At 37.6% G+C, this 21066-nt stretch overlaps 1 protein-coding gene across 5 annotated transcripts in view; it reads right to left on the reverse strand.

Annotated features, from left to right (window-relative positions):
* MTREX (Mtr4 exosome RNA helicase) overlaps positions 1-21020 on the reverse strand; it is a 46246-nt gene extending 25226 nt beyond the window's left edge. For all 5 annotated transcript variants that reach the window (XR_009728287.1, XM_061372091.1, XM_061372092.1 and 2 more), the window contains exons 1-15: positions 20722-21020; positions 20209-20337; positions 18512-18578; positions 16340-16402; positions 15696-15808; positions 14730-14904; positions 13747-13837; positions 13256-13380; positions 12051-12149; positions 11161-11263; positions 10891-11022; positions 9667-9746; positions 7981-8091; positions 7124-7225; positions 6439-6564 (exon numbers count right to left, since the gene is read on the reverse strand). Coding sequence is in view for 4 of the 5 variants with exons in the window: in XM_061372091.1 (XP_061228075.1) it covers positions 6439-6564; positions 7124-7225; positions 7981-8091; positions 9667-9746; positions 10891-11022; positions 11161-11263; positions 12051-12149; positions 13256-13380; positions 13747-13837; positions 14730-14904; positions 15696-15808; positions 16340-16402; positions 18512-18578; positions 20209-20337; positions 20722-20831 (1626 nt within the window). In the remaining variant the exon portion in view is untranslated. The remainder of the gene's footprint in view (positions 1-6438; positions 6565-7123; positions 7226-7980; positions 8092-9666; positions 9747-10890; positions 11023-11160; positions 11264-12050; positions 12150-13255; positions 13381-13746; positions 13838-14729; positions 14905-15695; positions 15809-16339; positions 16403-18511; positions 18579-20208; positions 20338-20721) is intronic.
* Between the last annotated feature and the right edge of the window lie 46 nt (positions 21021-21066).

The following is a 21066-nucleotide window of genomic DNA, read 5'->3' on the forward strand; positions in this document are numbered from 1 at the left end:
TCAGAAATATCAAAGAAGACTGCACAGTTATACTGATAACACAATTATCCTGAGCTATATCAGCATAACTGCAAAACCAGTAAACCCTTCTGTGAGGTTTATTTTTAACAGGCAATGGGAAGCAGCTATTTGAAACACAAATTTACTACCAGTCTGGCTCACTGCTTTTCCCCAAAAAACAGTTGCACTACCACAAACAGAAGCCACGGTGGGTGGCAAAATACCGCTTCAGCAGGCTTTGCCGATGAAAATACCTCAGGCTTGGGTTCCACAAATGCTCTGGTTGTAATAAGAGACTTAAAAGGAAAAAAATGTATCTCAATTCCTCTCGCATGCAATTACTGCCGCCTGAAGTCATTCTGAATGACTGAACTTTTCAGTCATTTACCCTCTCCAGTACAGTATCTCCTACCACCGTAACTATCCTTAGTTTTACTTCAGTCTGGTAACTCAAAGTTCTGTTATTTACCTAAGCTTTCTGTCTTCTTTCTGAACAAGAAAAATATGGAAGAAACCCCACACACCTGTGCTGAGGCATCACAATTTAACAAAGCAATATTTAAACTTTCATGCAAATATTTAAAACTACAAATAACTTATACAATAGACATATAACACTTAAAAAAATTTAAAACTTGGCCTCCCCAAACCAAGATCTCAGCACTGCTACATTAACTGCTCTGCACAGGATGCATATAGGGTGGGGGGGTAAAGGTAATTTAACATGTATTCAACACCACACTGTGCAATGATTCTTTCGGACCTGAGCTGGACTGGTAACTGTATTTTTATATTACTTTTAAGAGATTAATTTTGCTCCATCTAAGCTGGATGAACTCAAAGAAAGTTGAAATGGAAAAAAAAAACAGGCACTCAGAAGCTAGCTGAGATCCTCAGCACTCACTGGTTTCAGATTTACTCCCATAGGTATCAAGTCAGTAGTGTAACAATTTACAGTTTCACTCAACATGCAGTATGTTTTAACTTAAAGGAAACATGTGGCCTAGCAAAAATATATACTTCTACAAAAAGTGAAAATAGAAAAAAAAAAATGTAAAAAAGAAACTTTGCCTTTTGTTCACCTTGCAGTTATCTCTCTGTTTTAAGCAAGAAGAAAACTAAATCTAGCTTCATCAATCAAAACACATCTACATTTGTAGTGATGGGTTTACCAAAGTAAAATAAAATTTCCCAAGAAGTCTGTCACTTGGGGGAAACTGCCTTCCACAGACTGACCTAATAAAACTTCAAGTAACTTGTGGTATTAGCAAGCAGCAACTAGCAAGCCACAATTAATACCAGTTAGCTTAGTCCTTCTGGCTCTGGAAAAGCCTGAGGTGAAGTTCAAGAGTGACTAACCATTTTACACACCATCTGACATAACCCATCTTCCTACATTTTGGTTGCAAACCTCAGGAAGAAGAACTATTTGCTGTTCTCTTCTATCTGCTGGCTTGCATTATTATGACCCTGTTTACAACAGCATTTAAACATCTCTTTCCCTTAAGCCAGCTGAATTGTTTCCATGATTTCACACTAAAATTTTGTTGACATAAGCAGATTTTAAATTGAGATTAGAAGTTAAGTACTTTCCCAACCTGAATTCTGCAATGGCTTTTCTAGAGAATGGCAGTGCCAACCTCCACCTGAAGTCTGTTTCTCTCCCAAACTAGGTTTTGACAACTTTCTCAGATCCTACCTTCCTCGCCTTCTTGCTTCCCCTCCCCCATGAGTAAGCTTTAAATAAAACTAAGGTACAATAGTATAACCTCATAGCAGCCTTCCAGTATCTGAAGGAGGGCTATAGGGATGCTGAGGATGGACTATTCATTAGGGACTGTAGTGATAGGACAAGGGGTAATGAATTGAAACTTAAACAAGGGAAGTTTAGACTGGATATAAGGAAGAAGTTCTTTATTGTGAGGGTGGTGAGGCACTGGAATGGGTTGCCCAGGGAGGTTGTGAATGCTCCATCTCTGGTGGTGCTCAAGGCCAGGTCAGACTAAGCCTTGGGTGACATGGTTTAGTGGGAGCTGTCCCTGCCCATGGCAAGGGGGGTGGAACTCGATGATCTTAAGGTTCTTTCCAACCCTAACTATTCTATGATTCTCATCAAGCTGGCATGTTAAGCTGATGTTCACAGAGGAAATGAACGCTACTGGAAGACAGTCTCACTAGAAGGCTTCACCTGCTGCCTTGTGCACAGTCCCCAACAACAAGATTAAATGGAACGCTATTACTACTCACAAGTTACAGGAAATGGACTGAAATACAAGTTTACTTCTCTAGAAACATCTTTAAGGCATTTCAGGAAAAGCAAATAGGCAACCTGCACATAGGGCAGTTTTAAAAGGGGTGGACAACCAGCACTACTAAAGATTCTGCAGAATCTTTATCATAAAAGTAAAGTTGTAAGCCTGTCCTGGGTTCAGCAGTAGCAGTCATTTTTCTCTTTCTTGGTAGCTGGTGCAGTGCTGTGTTTTGACTTTCGGGCTGGGAACAAAGCTGATAAAATTGATGTTTTGGTTTGGCCAAGGACTTTGTGAGCCTCATGCTCTGCCAGGGAGGAGGGAAGCCGGGAGGAAGCAGAGACAGGACATCTGACTCAAACTGACCAAAGAGGTATTCCATACCACAGCATGTCATGCCCAGGGTGTACTGGAGAGTTCCTGGAAGGGCTGGGACTGCAGGGTTGGAGGAGGTATCGGTCGGTGCTTGGTCGGGCTGGGGGGGGCGAGTTATCGGTCACCTGGTGATGGGGTGTTGTATTTTCTTCCCTTGTTATTTCCTTTACCATCACTATTATTGGTGGTAGCAGTAGTGATTTGTGTTATACCTTAGTTACTAAACTGTTCCTATCTCAACCCGTGGGAGTTGCATTCTTTTTGATTCTCCTCTCCGTCCCTCCGAGAACAGGGGAGGGCAAGAAGGGGGGGAGTGCGTGGACAAGCTGTCTGGCTGGGGTTAAACCACGACAAAGCCTCATCATTCCATACCAATTTCAATACAGGCCACATTTTGTGCAAGAAAACATTATTCATAGACATGGTATCAGGAGCAGTCTCATGGCCTGTCAGTCAATACCAGACTAGTCAAAAGAATGAACAAGCAACCTCATACTCAAATATAAGTGAACTAGTTCTGCATAAAACAGTGTTTCTTTCCTACATATTAACCACTGTTTTTCCTGAATTCTGATTTATCACGTTTTTTAAACAGTGTTACAGGACTAGGAAATTTCTCACAAACCAGGCAAGAGTTTTACTTGTTTGGTAACACTTTCTATGTTAAGAAATATACATAAAATAATACTGGTGGCCAGTGCTTAATTCCTATTGCAGATACTTAGTATTTTTGCAAAAGCATAGCTAACTTTCAGCAATTTTATGAGGAAGACTCTTTTTCAGAAACCTTCTCTTCTAGCATATGAATCTTAACATCACCTCCTCTTTATTTCAAACTTACATTTATTCCTGATCAGCTTATTTATTTTTATGTAAATACTGCTATTGACACTTACCAATTTTCTTTGTACTTGGGAGTCTGAAAGAACAGCCATATGTGATACACAGCAGATGATTAAAATACAGAATATATAATGATGCTGCCTTAATTATGAGGAATTCTGATCTGCCCTTTCACATTTAAGAAACTTTCCAACAGCTGCACAGTGATCATACAAGAGAACTGTGCAAACAGGCAGGAAGTTAAAGAAAAACATATTCAACTTTATGAATTGCTATCCTGTTTATTTGTCTAGGAGACTAAAACAACCTAAGAGTCAAAGTAAAATACAAAAAGACCAGACAGATTTCTAATAGCAGCATACAGGCCAAATAAGCACAGTACTGCCAACTCTATAAATGAAGGCCCTGCCAGGAACCAGATGTAGCTAGTGGAATATGTCCTACAGCTTGGCATGCGGGCACTTTATGTTCCATACACAAATGCAAAGGAAAGCATAATACTGTATATTTTATCTGGCTAAATGAATGTTTTCTTTCAATTTTTCAGTCCATCTAACTTCTCCTGTGAAGGAATAAGTAGATGCAAAGAACTGATACACTCCAATTTGAGGCTCAAAAACCTACTTACATTAGCACATTTTCTTTCATTATGCAGTTATTTATTTCCATAACATAATTAGCTTAAGATGTTTGTCTTTTAGAGACATAATAGATTACCACTGTTCCATAACTCAGTTGTCTCTGTAGGAATACATGCTTGTAACATGGCCAAATTCCAGCTACAGAGATGCTGCTCTGGTTTCAAAGGCTATCTAGCATCAAGGAGAAGCTTTCCATTTCCTATCTAATCTAACACAATGCAGCTAAAGAAACACCACTCCCCCCCCCCCCCAAAAAACAACCCAAAAACCAAACCCCCACAAAAACCCATCAAGTATTTCTTAGTATTACTGTCTTCAGAAAGTTATCCAACAGTATTGTAAGCATTTAGTTTTATAGATGTGTGTAAGCCACCAGTTTACAAAATATTTGGTGGTCAAATAGACGCTAAGGATAAATGAAACCTAGTTACACTGCAGAAGACAAATGTACATTACTGAGCTTAGGAAATATTTATAAATATCCTTCCTAAGAGCTTCATCTGAGATTTGAACTTTCAGTTTATGTTTGAAGTCCTGTACACAAATGTCGCAATGATGTGCCACAGCCAAAGAGCCCAGCTGCAGCAATACTGCTGGTACGGAAGAATACTCAGAGCTCTCACTTCACTGATCACAGCATTAGGCAGCTGGTAACATTATTCCTAGAAGTTCTGCTCTATTTTTCAGGAAATGGCTTGGATCAGACATGCATTAGGGTTGAAGAGCTACGATAAAAATGTCTTATGTAAATGTTCTATCATTGTCAATACGGTCAATTTATTTCTCCTGAAGTTTTTCCTACAAATCTTTAGCTTATCTTGGAGCAAAGCCACAATATATGATGTGACAGCAAAATACTATTGCAAGACAGGATATTCATCTTACTAGAGACAATACTGTCAGTAAGTAAAAACTAATTCAGACACACTTAACGAATAAAAAATGTAAATACTGAAGAAATCTTAAGTCTGTATACATTCTTGGCCTGTTTTGACACAAAATTTCCTCTAAGTGTTTTGTATTTTAAAAGGAAAATATAAAGTATTTTTTATGTTGTACTGCACATCTCCAAAAGAGTACTTCTACAGTCTTTCAGCAACTGGCTGAATAGTTATAGAAGCCACAGAACCATTAATACCTTCACTAAAGCCCCTTCTGATATTTTTTAAAGAAAACTTGCATTTAGTTCTTCCTTGCAAGTGAAGTAGTGTGAAAAATTAATGAAATACGTGAATTTATTCAGATCAGTGGAGAAGAATCAAGAGATAACACAAAGAAAAAAAAGTTGGCATTGTTTTTCCCTTTTTTCCTTATTAAAAAAACCAAAGGGCTTAAAGTTACAATACAGGAAATATTCTTTTTTATTTCTTTAACACCTAGGCAAAAAAATTGTATCAAATAAATGTAACTGATCTACTCTTTCCTTTTTTTTTTTTTAAATCTTAATTCATGCAGATTTGAGTTCTGTAATTTTCAAACTACTGAACTTTAATTCAGTATTTCTCAAGCTCGTGAATAACATGCGGAGTAACTCACCAAGTTTTAAACTTTAACACGTGCACAATTAACATAAGCAGCCTAAGACAGGTAACACTCACACCAAAATATTATGCTTCATTATGGTTATTTTTGCCTTGGAATTTAAACAGAATTGTAATGTGTGCACTGTTTCACATTCAAATTACAAAAGAAGCGGGTATTACTGCAGTAATCTGTAACAACTTCCATTACAGTTTGGGGAAGCTCTATAATCTAGTACCCATCTTAACCACAAGGGTGTTTTTTTCCAAACCTCAAAGTTTCCTACAAGCACTACCTATTTGTCCATATCTTATTCTAGCTTGGACAGCCATGTCACTTTTCTTACTGATCATGTATACCTCATTTTTGCATTACTTCGTCTGGTTTGTCTGTTATACTGAAAAGACCATTAATAGTTTTATTTCACCACGGAACAAAGCCTTCAGCAACTCTTGTGAAAGCTTAGCAAACCTCTTCTAGCTCAGCAATACCCTTGAATTATGGTCAGCAAGAAAAAAAACCAAAATACTAACAGTACTAGTAGTGATATCACTAGAAATTAGGATGTAATTCTACCTCTCCTGAGCCCTTTTATACAGAGAAGGATGCTAGTTTTCTAATTTTGTTTCACAACAGAAACTCTTGCTTTAATGAGAACTCAGTGAAAGCCCATACTCCTTTTATGAGTTGTCATCTACTATCTGCATATTCTACATGCTTTTTAAGTCTGTAATTTCACATATTACGTTATTCAAATGAATTATTACGTTAGTGGTGAGAATAAAAAAAAAAGTTATCTTCTCTCCTACCTTCAAGAGCTGCTTGCCAATTGTTGGACTCATTTTTTCATCCACCATAAGAATTACTATTCCTCTGTCATCCATGCCTCGGCGTCCTGCACGCCCCGACATTTGGATATATTCTCCTGAGGTTATCTAGGATAAAACAGTAAAAAGAAAAAAATAACAAACATTATAAAAATAGCAAAAACATATGAAGTGCTTTTTACAATTATACATTAAGTGATCATGAAGCATAAATATTAGCAAAGAAAAGCTATCTAATACGTGAACCTTTCACAGATTGAACTCACCACTCCTAATTATCACTAAGATTCATTATTCACAGTGATGGATTTGCATGTGAGCAGCCTACGTTAACTAATGCTTCCACAGATAGTGACTTCTATAGATCTAGTGACTTCTATCGATATAGTGACTTCTGTAAAACCATGCAACATTTTAATAAGCACAAAAAACATTTTACTAATGTCTCCTGTCATGAAAGGCTGCTGGGCATATCATGTATATCTGAGGAATCTTGCCTTTAGGAATTTGTACACTAATTATAAATGGATTAGTGAACAAAAAGATTTCTGGAAGAAAAAAAAATATTTGCTACTACACTGAAGTGGGTATGTCAACAGTAAATTTAATCCCTATTAGATTCAAATAATGCAACTCAGTTATTCTACCGAAATTGGTTTTCACTTACCCATCGGAAATCTTTCCCATCAAATTTACTGGCGCTTGTAAATAGCACAGTTCTGGCTGGCATATTAATTCCCATAGCAAAAGTCTCCGTCGCAAATAAGGCCTAAATAAACAAACTAAAGTTAAGGAAGCAAAAACAAAGATTTCTAAGCAAGCATTCAAACAGTCAGAAATAGCAACACAAAACTTCAGATTCTACCACTTCTGTAGAGTCAACCTGAACAGAGGCACATTTAGTATTTTTAAAAAACATTCTTTACCCCTTCCCTTATATCCTCTGGAAAAACATGAAAACTACTAAGATGGAATCATGTGAAAGATTCCAAAAGAACACATAAGGGGGTGCAAACTGTATTATTGAAAAGTAGATTTCTACATTCAATTTCTGCAAGAAAAAAAATAGCAAATAATTACCCCACAATTTTCATCTAAGATTAGATTTTTCTGAATGCATGTCCTTTAAGGCAACCCACAAACATCTTGGTAAATGTCTACAATCATATATAGGAGCAAAATATACCCTAAAACAGTTGACAAAAATGTTAAATTTAGTCAATGTAAGTTTAAATAGTTTAGAATAAGATCTGGAGCACTTAAAACTAGAATTGTAATTTTGTACTAACATAAGACATTTAAGACAAAGTATTAAAGACTGCAAGCTTTTCCTCAGAGAGAAAAAAAACCCAAACAAATAGCTTCAAGAATTTTTTTTTCTCAGACAAAGATGGAGGCAGTTCTTCATTATAATACTAGCATACACACTGAGCTAAGACATACTCCTTGGGAGTTTTTTTATTAGCATTACCAACTGTGTATTTATAACAGAGAAAAAGCTAAATATGGACACGAAACATGTACCTTTATTAGGCCCTCAGAGAAAAGAATTTCTATGGTTTCTTTTAAGATAGGAAGCAGACCACCATGATGGATACCAATTCCTCGCTTCAGAAGTGGAAGTACATGTTCAACCTGGCAAGAAACAAAGAAAGACAAGTAAACAAATGGTACTATTTGTTACTAAAAACTAAAACCTGTATGGAAAAATCTCAAGATTGCCCTCAGTGTTCACATGATTCATTATTTCCCGATTTTAAGCGCAACAGATATCCCTTCAATATTATTTTCCAGATAGAACTAGGAATGAAATGAAGGGCAAAGCCAGAGGCCAAGCTTTTCAGCAGACTAGTCTTAAATTGGGTTAGGCAAACTGTGAAACTGTGCCCTAATATACACATGCAGGTAGCTTCTAAATTTGCATCTATTAAAAAACCTAAACAAAAAAAGAAAAACCCAAACAAAAAACCCCAAAACAAATAAAAAACAAAAAAACAAACAAACCAACCAACCACTAAACTCAAAGCCTCATTTAAAGTCATTTTCAGAAACAGTGATCTTGTAAGCACAAGATACTTTTCAGTTTTAGTTCCAGTGATTTCACTTATTGAAATGTGCTGTAAAATAGTGAAGTCAGCACCTGTGACAGCCATACAAGGAAACTCAGGTTGTAAATGACTGAATTAATCTCTTAAATTCTGAAAACATTATATCTCAAACAAATACTTACATGAAATTAGATTCGTCTCTGGTTTTCTCTTTGAAAACAAAGATTCTCATTAACAACCTATTAACACTTGGTTACCATCCAAAACCTAATTCTGAGAAGATGCTTTTGAGATACCATTGTCCAGAGATTACCAGATATTATTGGATATAATGACTGGATATTATTGGATACAATATCCAATATTGGATACAACATTCAGTATATTATTGGATAAATATTGGATAGTATTGTAAATAATGCCACTGTTGTAAGCTTATAAAAAAACCCTAACAACTCAGTGCACATTACATATTGGATTCCTACTATCCCAAACTGACACACAAAATAGGTATGTAGAATCTGAAGCAAGCAGGCATGGCCAAAACTTACATGTTTTTTTTTTAATCAAGGAGAAATTGCTATGCTCACAACAAAGATCACTGCACTAAGAATTGATGGACACAAATAAATAAAAAGGGGAGGAGAATGAAATTACAGCTTTAGTATATGCTACGAAAATATTGAAACCTGTAATATTCTGTCCATTCAGAAATTTGTATTTTTTCCACTGTAAACAGAGTCATCTATGCAACAAATTAGAATACAATTGCATTAGTTCAACTTTTTAAAAGGTTCAGCAGTTAATACCCAATCAAGTGCACATTGCACTCTTATTTGATCTATTCCCAGACAGCTTTAACTCAGATATACCTGTTGACTTAAAAACAGAAAAAAAACCCCAACAACCCAAAACAAAACAAGCACAGTGTAGGAACGCCACAGTTAATTCTGGCATATGCCATTTGCTGCCATTACAACCGGAATCCTAATCACTGAATCCTATTTCACAATGTCAAGGAGCAGTGTAAGAGTTATTAAAACCTGGGGAGATGAATGACAATATTCAGTTTATGATTTCTGTACCCGCTATGAAAACCCCACAGCCTCAAAAGCTGCAGAAACAGGAGAGCAGCAGCTACCCCTATCCTATCTCCACTGACCTGAGGAAGCTTTTTGTCTTCATCTGACAGACAATCAATCGCATTATTGAACACTTCTTCAACCATCTTTTTTTCTTCATCTAAGAATGCAATTTGTAAATTATTACAAGATCTAGAAGGTTAATACCATATGTAAAAAAAAAAAGCTTTACCACATTCTAATATTAACAAAACTTCACAATAAAAATACTATGGAAGACTGTGAACCACCCAGACTGGGTGAGACGATCAAGACTTAAATGCAAGGCTGAAGAAGCCTAGCAGTATCCAGAAGTGGATGCTCAGGGGAAAGGAAAACAGAACAATCCTGGCAGAATAATTCTAACTTCAGTTATTTCCAAGCTTAGGATTTCTCAGTTTTAAGTATTCTATTTAATTAACCTCCCCCTGTTCCTCTTCTACCTACTAGCCCCTGTCTGCATGGACCCAGAAGCTTTCCCTTTTCTCTGTTAATTCTAGAAGTTTTACATCCCCTTTCTACTGAAATGGTAAAAGTATCAAGAATTCAGAGATACAAGAGAAGAAAATACAGGAAAATGCATCTCTGCACTTGTGCCTATCTGTACATGTTCTGACAGAAACAGTTGCAACACTGAACTCGAAGGTGTAAAGACTGGAGCAAGTAGGCAAGCATGAACAGTTCACAAACATGAAGCAATACATCCATTCACAAGAAATTCCTTATTTTTGTCACAACTAACATTTCCAAGAAGAGATGAACTTAAACTTATTTTCCAAGCTTGGTCTTAATCGAAAATGTTGTTTACCTTTCAGGTTTTGTTTTGAGGAGAAAGGGGAGGAAAGAAGGAAAGAAAGAAAACTGGACTGAATAGTTGAGAAAGAATAGTGTTGCAGTTCATCATATAGTTGTTCTGACTTTGAGAGGATACTTACTAATGGACATAAATGAAATTTTTTGGAAATACATTTGTTATGATCAGTTTTCTCCCATTGTAGATAGAATTTTTTATGAATTCTTGTATTATTACAGTGAACAGGATTTTGAAGAAAGAAATAAAAGTTTAAAATAGAGGAATGATTAAGTACTCTGCACCAACGGTTTCCTACTAAAAATAGACCGATGTACTAGCATAGTAAGTGAAAAATACGTATTTTTCACTTGTTTTTTAAAAAAAAAAAAGCTCCAAAGGAAACAGAAATATCTAACCAGAGTAACATTTCACATTAAGCTACAACTGTAAATAAAGCTGTATTTATTTGTACCTGTATTAAAATCTAACTTTGTCATCTGAAGTGCATAGGCTTCACAGTCTTTCTTACTGAAGCTGAAAATAATCACTGGTTGGAAATTTCTTTCTGTGATCATCTTCACTATCTTAAAAACATTTGAAGGACCTGCAGAGAGATTGCATTAATTAAAATGTAATTTTATCAAGAAAGTATCTTATGCTATTAACTGAAACACAAGCACAGCTAGCCTAAAATTTTGTGGCATTATAAAAAAAATTGCTTTAGAACTGAATTCAAACTCACCTTTTGTTCCTCCTTTCCTGCCTTTCTGGTCTCCTTTTGCTAAGTCTCCTGCATCTCTAAGCACTTGCATAGCTGTATTAAAGTTATCTTCTCTGAAATCTCCCTAGATACAAAACAGAACCTTTGTAAGCAACTAGCTCCTACACAGCCCACTTAAAAATACTTAGTGCTTTGTACCATTTGTAGCCAGTACCATTACCCCACATTTATAGGCAGAACAAAAACAAAGTATAAGCCAACAAGTGAGTTTACTGGGTCAGTGTCACAGTTCAGAACTACAGTGGTGTCTCTGAAGTTACTGCCCATTGTTCTGTCCATCACACCATTAACCACGCTACACATGCTGAACGACACAGTACTAAAACTAACTTTTAGCAAAGTTTAAATGAAACTACACTGGCCAGTGAAGATCTAGCTTCAAGAGCAGTACTACTGTTTATGGCATTAGCTACTGCTGTGCAAGCCAACAGTGAATTTTAAACAAGTCACTACTTCAAAATTGCAAAGACACATGAATATTTTACACCCTCAACCAAAGTACAATTTGAATGCTACTACATTTTCTTTTGTGTGTGAAACAGTACAAGAATCATCAGCTACTTTGCAGATTCACAGAAAGCAGCATGCACTTTAGAAAACAAAGCAAGACTGACGAGACTTAAGACACTTCAGCAAAGTATTACTCAGCTGACTATATGACATTAGGATAACAAAACCTATCTCTTCTATAAGACTGAAAAAAATCTTAACAGCAATTCAGAAATCACTGTTACCCTTGTGTACTTCCTTTTAATACAAACATCCTTTGTATAGCCAATCCAAATTAGATCAGGCTCATGACTGATAACACAACAAAAAAAGACCTTTCAAACAAACTGAATGCTCCTTACATTTTCATCAACCACCAGATGGAGCCCATCTCCTCCTGCTGGGAATATATAATGTTGCAGTGGAGTGGGTCGATAGTCCGTGTAAATCACATGGCAAGGCTATAAAGAAAGAACAACATACACGTAAATGTTTCTAATTGCATCGTAAAAATACTTGCTTGATGGAAAATCCAGTACATCTCTATTAAAACACATCTTTCTACAAGCTAACAAGTAAGACTTATAGAGGCTAAGAGAGTTTCTTTCCTGAATACGGATGTTGCTTAAGAAAATATTTGCATTTTCTTTAGAACACAAGCTGGCTTAACAAAAAAAAAAAAACAAAAAATTTCTTTCTCATGAACACAAAAAGTAAGGACAGGTACTATTTCCTTCTGCATTATTACACACTAAAAATGCTAACACCTTTTAAAGCCAAAGGAAAAACTGCGAACTTCTGTTTTGTAAGAAAAATCCTACAATATTTCTTACACCACCTAAAAAAAAGCACACAGTAGACTTAAAAACATTTAAGGTTTCAGTGCATGGAGAAAGGTTGCTTCTCCTTTAAAAAAAAAGTAAATCACAGTCTAGTGTTCTTCAAAACAGAGTCTCTTATACTACACCCCTTTCACTACAAACAACATACTAATCAATCTCAGGGGTATTTTTAAAATTTGATCAACCTCTTACAGATATTAACTTCCCTAATTCTGATTCCCATCTTCTTTGCTGCAAAAGCATCTCTTAAAAAAAACAGAGTAAGATAAACCTAATAGTTGCAGAACAGGACAGATTTCTTATATTCCTCTTTTCTTACTTTGCCTGCATGCATATATAGTGGTTCCTAAGGATTTATGATTCATATATTATTTCCACATGGCCCTTTCACAGAGCTTTTCAAACAATTTCTCCAAATAACCTCTTGTCTATCAGTCCTCTGAGTATGTTCATCGTGTTTCTTAATTTAAGAAAGTTTGTTGAAATCAAGCTAGTGTCTAAGTAAGTGTGGAAAACAAAATTTAAAGAAACAGCTGTAATGCTACTATGCAGAACAGCCAGTATAGCTGCAAAAACTCTAAGCACAACCAGAGAAGACAAAAGTGATCAATACCATCATTTATAAGCTGTAAGATGACTGAAAAGATGCTCAAAGGTTGAGTTCACAAAGACATATTATGTTACAAAACAACAAGGATGGACATATAGTGTATCAGAAACATTACCTGTTTGTGAAGGTGGCAGATCCATTCAGCAAACTGACGAGCATTTGGAATAGTTGCAGAAAGGAAGACATAATGAACGTTGTCAGGAAGCAGAATAATGGTCTCTTCCCAAACCACACCACGCTCTGAAAACAGAAAAGTCACATGGGAAATCTACATGATTAAAGGCTGTTTTTTTTCAGTTCTGAAACCAAAGAACAGCATACTGAAAGAAAAAATAAAATGAAAACTAAAATCAGCTTCCCCTACACAAATGCCCTTAAAGTGGCTTTTGCCTTGGCAAAGAAAATGCACACTATGACACACAATAGCTGTCTGACACACATTCAATACAAAACAAATTCTGAGTGATTTATGTACAAAGATGAGTTACTTTAAGAGAGAGAGAGATAATAAAGATTTAATTTCTCAAAAGAAAAAAAAAATGTTCTTGGGAAAGAAAAAAAACAAACATCAAACTTCCCGGGGGAAAGAAAGTACGTATAGGATACCCGAATCTCTCATGTAGTGGATTTCATCAAAAATAACCCATGCAACTTCCCGCATAACCTCAGAACCTCTGTAGAGCATGCTTCTCAAAATCTAGGGAAGGCAAAAAAAAAAAAAATAAATTGAGATCCAACACATGAAATAACAGTCATATTACACAGATTTTAGTAAGAAACTGCCTGAATTTGTGGTTCACATTAATGTGGCAAAATGAAATCTTATTTTGCACAAATCTTAAAAGCTTTTTAAGATTGGCTGTGAGGCGTCTTCCAAGTTGATTCCAAATCTCATTGTCTCAGATGAGCCAGTTTTCCTGCAAGAACAGTGAAGGAACATGAAAGAAAAAGCATTTTTCTCCCAGCCTCTATGTGGCACCTTATTTGTTACTGGCCTGCCAAGCCGCCTTCTTCCCTCACCCTAATAGACAACATCTCTGCAATTAACATAAAAACTTTGGTCAGAAATCAAGTCATTCTGTCTCTCCACCGCATCTTTTCCTACCAGAGTTTTCTCTATAAGACAGTTTACTCATTTAAGGTAAAGACAGAAAAGTATCAGCTCATGGCTGGACAGATTTCTGCAACAGGAATACAACAAAACTGTGTCAACAGTACTTTTTTACCAAAGGTGAAAAGCTGTATATTCCTGGAGTACTAGCATCTGGCATGAAACACTCAATTATCATTCAGTGATTCTCCCCTCATCCTTTTGTTTCCCAAAAACGAAATACTGAGTCTACAGGATTCACTCAGACTGACTGACTTTTAGTACCTCACATTTATCCAAAGAAAACTCACTGTCTTAAGCATTCAGGAAATTAAGTTCTGTCTTTCTCCATGTGAGAATGAAAGTTCTTGACAGACAGTCCAAAAGCATGAATTTACAGATATTTACCTAACTCTAAAAAAACCCAGAAGTTAAAACATTAAAGGGAGGCGTAATGAAAATGATCATTGACAGATCAAGAATTAATGTCTGGTCTTACCTCAGTTGTCATTACCAGACAAGAAGCTGTAGGATTAATGGTGACATCCCCAGTCATCAAACCAACATCCTGAAATTCTTCATACATCTCCCGGTACTTCTGATTACTCAATGCCTTAATTGGGCTTGTAAATATTACACGCTGTTTCTCCCTCAAAGCCAGGGCAATTGCATACCTGTATTTAAACATCGTACATTATGAAGCTGTTAGGAAGTCATTCATACCATATTATTTTAATCTAATCTTCTCCTTTAAAAAAAATTTTAAAAAGATAAATAAAAGGGAATGCAGAACACAGTACAAGAATACAAATCGCTTCATACAATTTCAGTGCAAGCTTAACTATGTATGCATCTTTGAAGAGCAACAAATCATTAACAAGTTAACTGATTTTTATGGAGACTAGGGCACACCTAGCTTAACCTAAAAATCTGGCAGAGTCTCATGACAAACTATTATTACTAGAACCTATGATCTAACATATTTACATGTACATCTCACTTTTCACCTTAGGTCAGGCAGCCACTCCACTGTCAGACCAATCCCTGACAAAAAAACCGTACACCATCTTTTAAGCATTTCTCGTCTGATAAACACAAAGTTGCTAATTAACACAAACCACTGCTCTTGACGGTGCAAACACACAAGAAATTCCTTATAGCCAGAGGACAGAAAACCAATGTATTTTTTTCTAAATCCATGCGAATATGGATAGCAGAAACTTTCCTTTCAATCTACATAATAACATCTCAACAAACTCGGATTGTTCAAAAACAGAAGAAAAGCTTCAACACGAATTAAGCCCTTCATTACCCACTAAACAAGATGAAAGAAGTAATTTTTGTATTCGAGTAGTCAATTCAAGTCTAATACTAATGGTCCAAACCTCATATTAAGAATTTGAGGCACAACAGCCATTGATGGTTCAATGACAAACATCATTAGAACATGAAGGAAATTACTTACTCTGCACAAACAGTTTTACCAGCTGATGTATGAGCCGACACTAACACAGACTGCTTATTATCGACACAAAGAATAGCTTCCCTCTGAAAAGCATCAAGAATAAATGGATATTCCTAAAAAGAAAGCAAGAAAAAGTGTTACATACTTGTAAGAAAAAATGTTACTTACATCTAATTAATTCTGTGACTGATCTAATGTGCAAATTATAGGCAGAAATGGCATCCTGTTGATATCTGTAACTTCAAATGATATTAACATCCAGTATTTCTCAATTACTTTGTATTTAAATAATTTAATCTAATACTTCACCTAAGATCTCGTGTCTTCTTGTCATATCAAATTGAAGTCTTGCCCCAGTGACTGAATTTTCTCTAATTTACTAATTTAGGACAAGAAACTACTGAGTGCAACTGTAGCCACCACCTGATGTTGTGGAATAGAACTGCAGTCAGCTTACCCACCCCATTCAGCCACACCACTATACTCTATCAAATTTAAAATACAGAAAGATCAATCTTACTTGTAACGGGCCACCTTTTCAATGCACTCTTTTCCAAGTCGTACTGACAAAATAAGTATTTTTTTCCCTCTACCCTCATTCTCTGAAGCATATGCAAAAAAAAACCCTGCAATCTATCACATACTTTTGCAGCTTTCCCAGTTCTTGGCTTCAGACCTGTGAACTCTTCATTTGCTGGAAGTGCAACCTATAAAATACAATAAAAACAGCTGCAGAATTCTTGGTGTCTAATACAGTTAAGCTATGAAGATCTAGGGCAGGAGATGTGCATGAAAACAAATTTATGTGAATTTATATTATCCTGTTTCTATGACCTTATGTGTCAAGGCTTCCTTCCTTTCTCTCAAAAGTTTTTCAACCAATATTTCTATCCTTCTGCTCCAACAAGGTTCCTTCTCTCACTGCTCTGATGCTTCCTACTGTCTTCTGTGAAATATTTCTGCTTCACCTGCCTTGGAACATAAGTTCTTCAAGCCAAGACACAATCATAGCCTTCTGGCTAACGGACACCAACTACCCAGCTCACATTGAAAATACTCCCTCTCCAAGGGCAATGCATTCATACAGGAAAGTCCCTGCTGCTGGTTCATATCTAATATTCCTTCATACTAAATATTTAAGCACTCTTCAGTTACTAAGTGATGGCAAACCTCTGCCAGACATCTTGAGATAGCACAGACTATACAGATACACAGGCAATTGTATCATCAACTGTATATTCAGTTCTTTCATTACAAAAGTCTAATCATACAGGGTGCTTGAATGTGACCCTATTTAAATAGAGCAAGCTTGGGAAGACAGCACAGAAAACAGAATTATCATAAGAGTCCAAAGAAGTTAAAAATTACACATTTAATTCTCACAGAAACAATGACAATCATCTTTGGATGAAGGATGATAAAATACAAGTCTACATTAATACTTCCAAGTTTTCATATTTTATATTGCAAATCTAATATGATTTGAAAACTGAAAGTTTTCATCATTTTGCTTTTGCATAGAAATCTTTTTCCCTTTTTACCAAAATGTAATTTTAAACAGTAATCAGCATTACAAGAAAGCCTTTCATTCTTGAAGAACAGTAAAATATTTCCATGAACAGCTGCACACGGAGATTTCACTATGAATACAGACCTATTTTAACAACGAATAGGTTGTCATGATCAATCAACAACAGTAGATAGAATGCAACATGGCACTTTTAAAATACAGCAAACTTACAAACATTATCATCAAGTGTTTCACAATCACTCATTTTACTGCAAGTATCATTCAAACTACTTCTGGCAAGGTAACCTATTAATTTTTCAAGTGCCAGATACAGACCTCAAACTCTTTACAAGCCTGTTCTACCTTAAGTATAATATATTGGCTTGAGGGTAGGAAGGCTCTGCACAGGGATTTGGACAGGCTGGATCAATGGGCTGAGGTTAATGGTATGAAGTTCAACAAGGAAAAGTGCCGGGTCCTGCATTTGGGCTACACCACCCTCATGCAGAAATACAGGCTTAGAGCAGAGTGGCTGGAAAGCTGCTTGGTGGAAAAGAACCTGGGGATGGTGACTGACGGAGCTGAACATGATCCGCCTTCTGCCCAGGCAGACAAGAAGGCCAACAGCATCCTGGCCTGTATCAGCAATAGTGTGGCCAGCTGGGCCAGGGTAGTGATCACCCCCCTGTATAAGGCACTGGTGAGGCTGCACCTTGAATCCTTTGTTCAGTTCAGGGCCCCTCACTACAAGAGGGACACTGAAGTGCTGGTGCAGGTCCAGAGAACGGCAACAAAGCTGATGAAGTGTCTGGAGCGTAAGTGTGATTAGGAGCAGCTGAGGGAACTGGGGTTGTTTAGTTTGGAGAAAAGGATGTTCAGGGGAAACCTTATTGCTCTCTAGAACTCCCTGAAAGGAGGACTGAACGAAGTGACTATTGGTGTCTTTTCCCAAGTTACGCGTGATAGGACAAGAGGAAATGGCCTCAAATACTCCAGGGGAGGTTTAGGCTGGACACTAGGAAAAATTTCTTCACCAAAACAGCTGTTCAGGGAAGTGGCTGAGTCACCATCCCTGAAGGTCTTTCATGTAGATGTGGCACTTGGGGACATGGTTCAGGGGGGACTTGTCAGTACCAGGTTATCAGTTGCACCTGATGATCTTCCAGGTCTTTCAACCTAAATGATTATGTAACTCTACAATATAATAAGTATAAGCACAATAACACAATATTATTTTACTGACAGTAATACATACAATTATATGAAACAAGCCTATACATTCCGCATGCATTTCTGCTGCACTCACCTCATGTGTACAACCTTCAACAGTTTCCACAGCTTGTACCCTTACCCAAGGCATCGCATCTGCCAGACTAAAAACACATGAGTTAGGATTGCCAGAAATGTATTTGAAAATCCCAATTTCTATATAAATGCTAAAATCTTGAACTTGTACTTTAACTGCAACGTTAAAATAAATAATACACAAACCTGAAACGGGCAGTTGGCAAAGACTCCCACCAGGACTAACTCCTCTAAGTCTTAAAACATTGCTACTATATAAATATGCTCTAGCTACTGCTTTGGGATTTATAACACCTTAAAAACTTGCATCACAAACCAAACAGCACTTGAATCATGTTTATTCACATACAGTTTTCTGATTAAATTGGAATTTTTTTCAACATGCAAAAAACCAAAATTCAAGAACAGTATTCCTGCTACTAGTCATGACACCGAGTAACAGAAGCCTGAAGGATCCCAAGCAGCTGCCTGAAGATGAGACCCTGCTCTCTTCTTTACAAATCCCTCTTCTCAGCCACAGGAAGGGACTAGTATCTCACTGCATAAACGCTGGGTTTTTTCTACATGCGTAAGCTACTGGGGGCAAGAATACTTCCACTGAGCCCACTAACACAGAAACTAACTTCAAGCGTTGACTCTGGTTAGCTTCTATGCAGGTTTACAGTGTTCTGAGAAGTCTTCTCACTACTTTCCCACAGAGAATCTTACCTTGAACTTCAGAAAAATTACTATCTAAGCCCAAACTACAGTCCATACGAGAATTCTGTCTGACACAAGTCAATAATACATAACCCAGACAAAAGTATAAGAACACAGCAAGTATGCAAGTTTTACTTCTGTAGCAGTTTTCTACATCTTGAGCTAGGAGGTACACACTTGGCGTTTGGCAGCTCTATATTAACTTTTAATCCATGAACCCTCTTATTCGTTTTCTGAATCAACATAAACTTCCAAGTTACCAAGAATCTCTTAAGATACACTAAGCTGAAATAGTGCCCACACTGCCCCTTCAATTTGTTTTCGAAACCACTCATAATTCCAGTCATGAGGTTCTAGAGAGAAAAGAGGGAGCTATATGCAGACCCTGAAGCACAGAAATTGAATTCTGGATTCCCTTCAGCTGTTTTAAATCCCCAGCTGTTGGTACACCCAATTTTATAAACCCTGTTCACATCAAATACCCACCATTTGTGCTGAAATTTAAAAGTATGTCTGTACTTGAGATTACAAATATTTGATGCAGTTATAATCTTATGTGCCTCAAGAGCCTTTCTTCTGTCTCCCTGAACAAATTCTTCTTCCTGTATCCCAAGCCATTTAAGTCTTTCACAGTATGGTACACTGCAAGCTTGCCTCCTCCCATGTGCCTCACTGCTTACCTCTTGCTATATGCCTGAAATCAGTATGACGGCTTTGACCAAGAACCACCAACCCATATGCAGTAACCACACACACAAACATTTCATACCACAGTAGTCTATCTGCCCGTACTGTTAGTTTAAATATGCCCAGTACTCATCTCTGCTGAACCTGTACTACCAACACATCCTCACTCACACAGGAAAAGTCAACTTAATATGCAAATTCATCTTTACATGAAAACACTACAGAGCTATTCACATTGACTACTCACTACTAGCATAGAGCTAACCAGTATGTCTTGCTATGATTTCCTTACACATTAAGCTGGGCACTTACTTGTCATCTTCTAATCCATCTTCCAATTTTCGCTTCTTCTCCAAAAGAACATTTTCGGTATGATTGACCTCAGCTTTCCTTTTTGGCCTTGCTGTTGTAACTGCTGAAGATTTTTCTTCTGGTCGTTTTCTGCAACATAAATAGACAGCCAACGTAACATTTGACAGTTATATGCGTGTATTTTCAGAGAAAAAAATGTGGTCTGACAGGAAACGGTCATCACACTGAACTAGGGTAGAACCGGCCATGCGCTTTCAAACTACTTCCGGCATGTGCTTGCCTCCAACTCCCGGCGCTCCCCAGTCGCCCACCGCATCCGGGCTGGCCACAGCGCGGGCGCCAGGGACAGCAGTAAGCATACCCTTTAGCCTGCACCGAGTCCCCGGCCCCGCGGGGGTTCAGTAACGCAAATTAAGTGGCAAAAAAAAAAAAGCGCCCGACAGTGCGGCGCGAGGCTCAGCCGCCAGAATACCCCCAAGAGCCAACTCTTCCGGCCTCACGCCGCGACCTCACCCCGATGTCCTGACGCCATCAGTGACGAACGCCTTGCTCTTCCTGGCGGCAGATGCGGCGGCAGGCTGCTCAAACACTCTGAAAAGATCATCTCCAAAGGCGTCCGCCATCTTGTTCACTTCTCCCACACTGCCTCTCGTAGCCACCCTTACCCGGATCCTTTCTGCTACTGCTCTGGAACTGAAACCGGGGATGGAACAGAGCCCGCCGGCACCGGGACCCCCACGCAAGGCCCAGTGCCGACAGTGGTCTCTGTCCCACCCCACCAGCACTGGAGCGCCTTCTCCCCCCGCTCCAGCCTGGAAGGGCCTCTAGGCCAAACCTTCCCACAACCCCCCGCTGCCG

Source organism: Neopsephotus bourkii, unplaced genomic scaffold (assembly GCF_033783945.1).
Source record: "Neopsephotus bourkii isolate Nb327-2 ecotype Australia unplaced genomic scaffold, CSIRO-AGI_Nbou_v1 NB_1594, whole genome shotgun sequence".
Lineage (NCBI taxonomy): Eukaryota > Metazoa > Chordata > Aves > Psittaciformes > Psittacidae > Neopsephotus > Neopsephotus bourkii.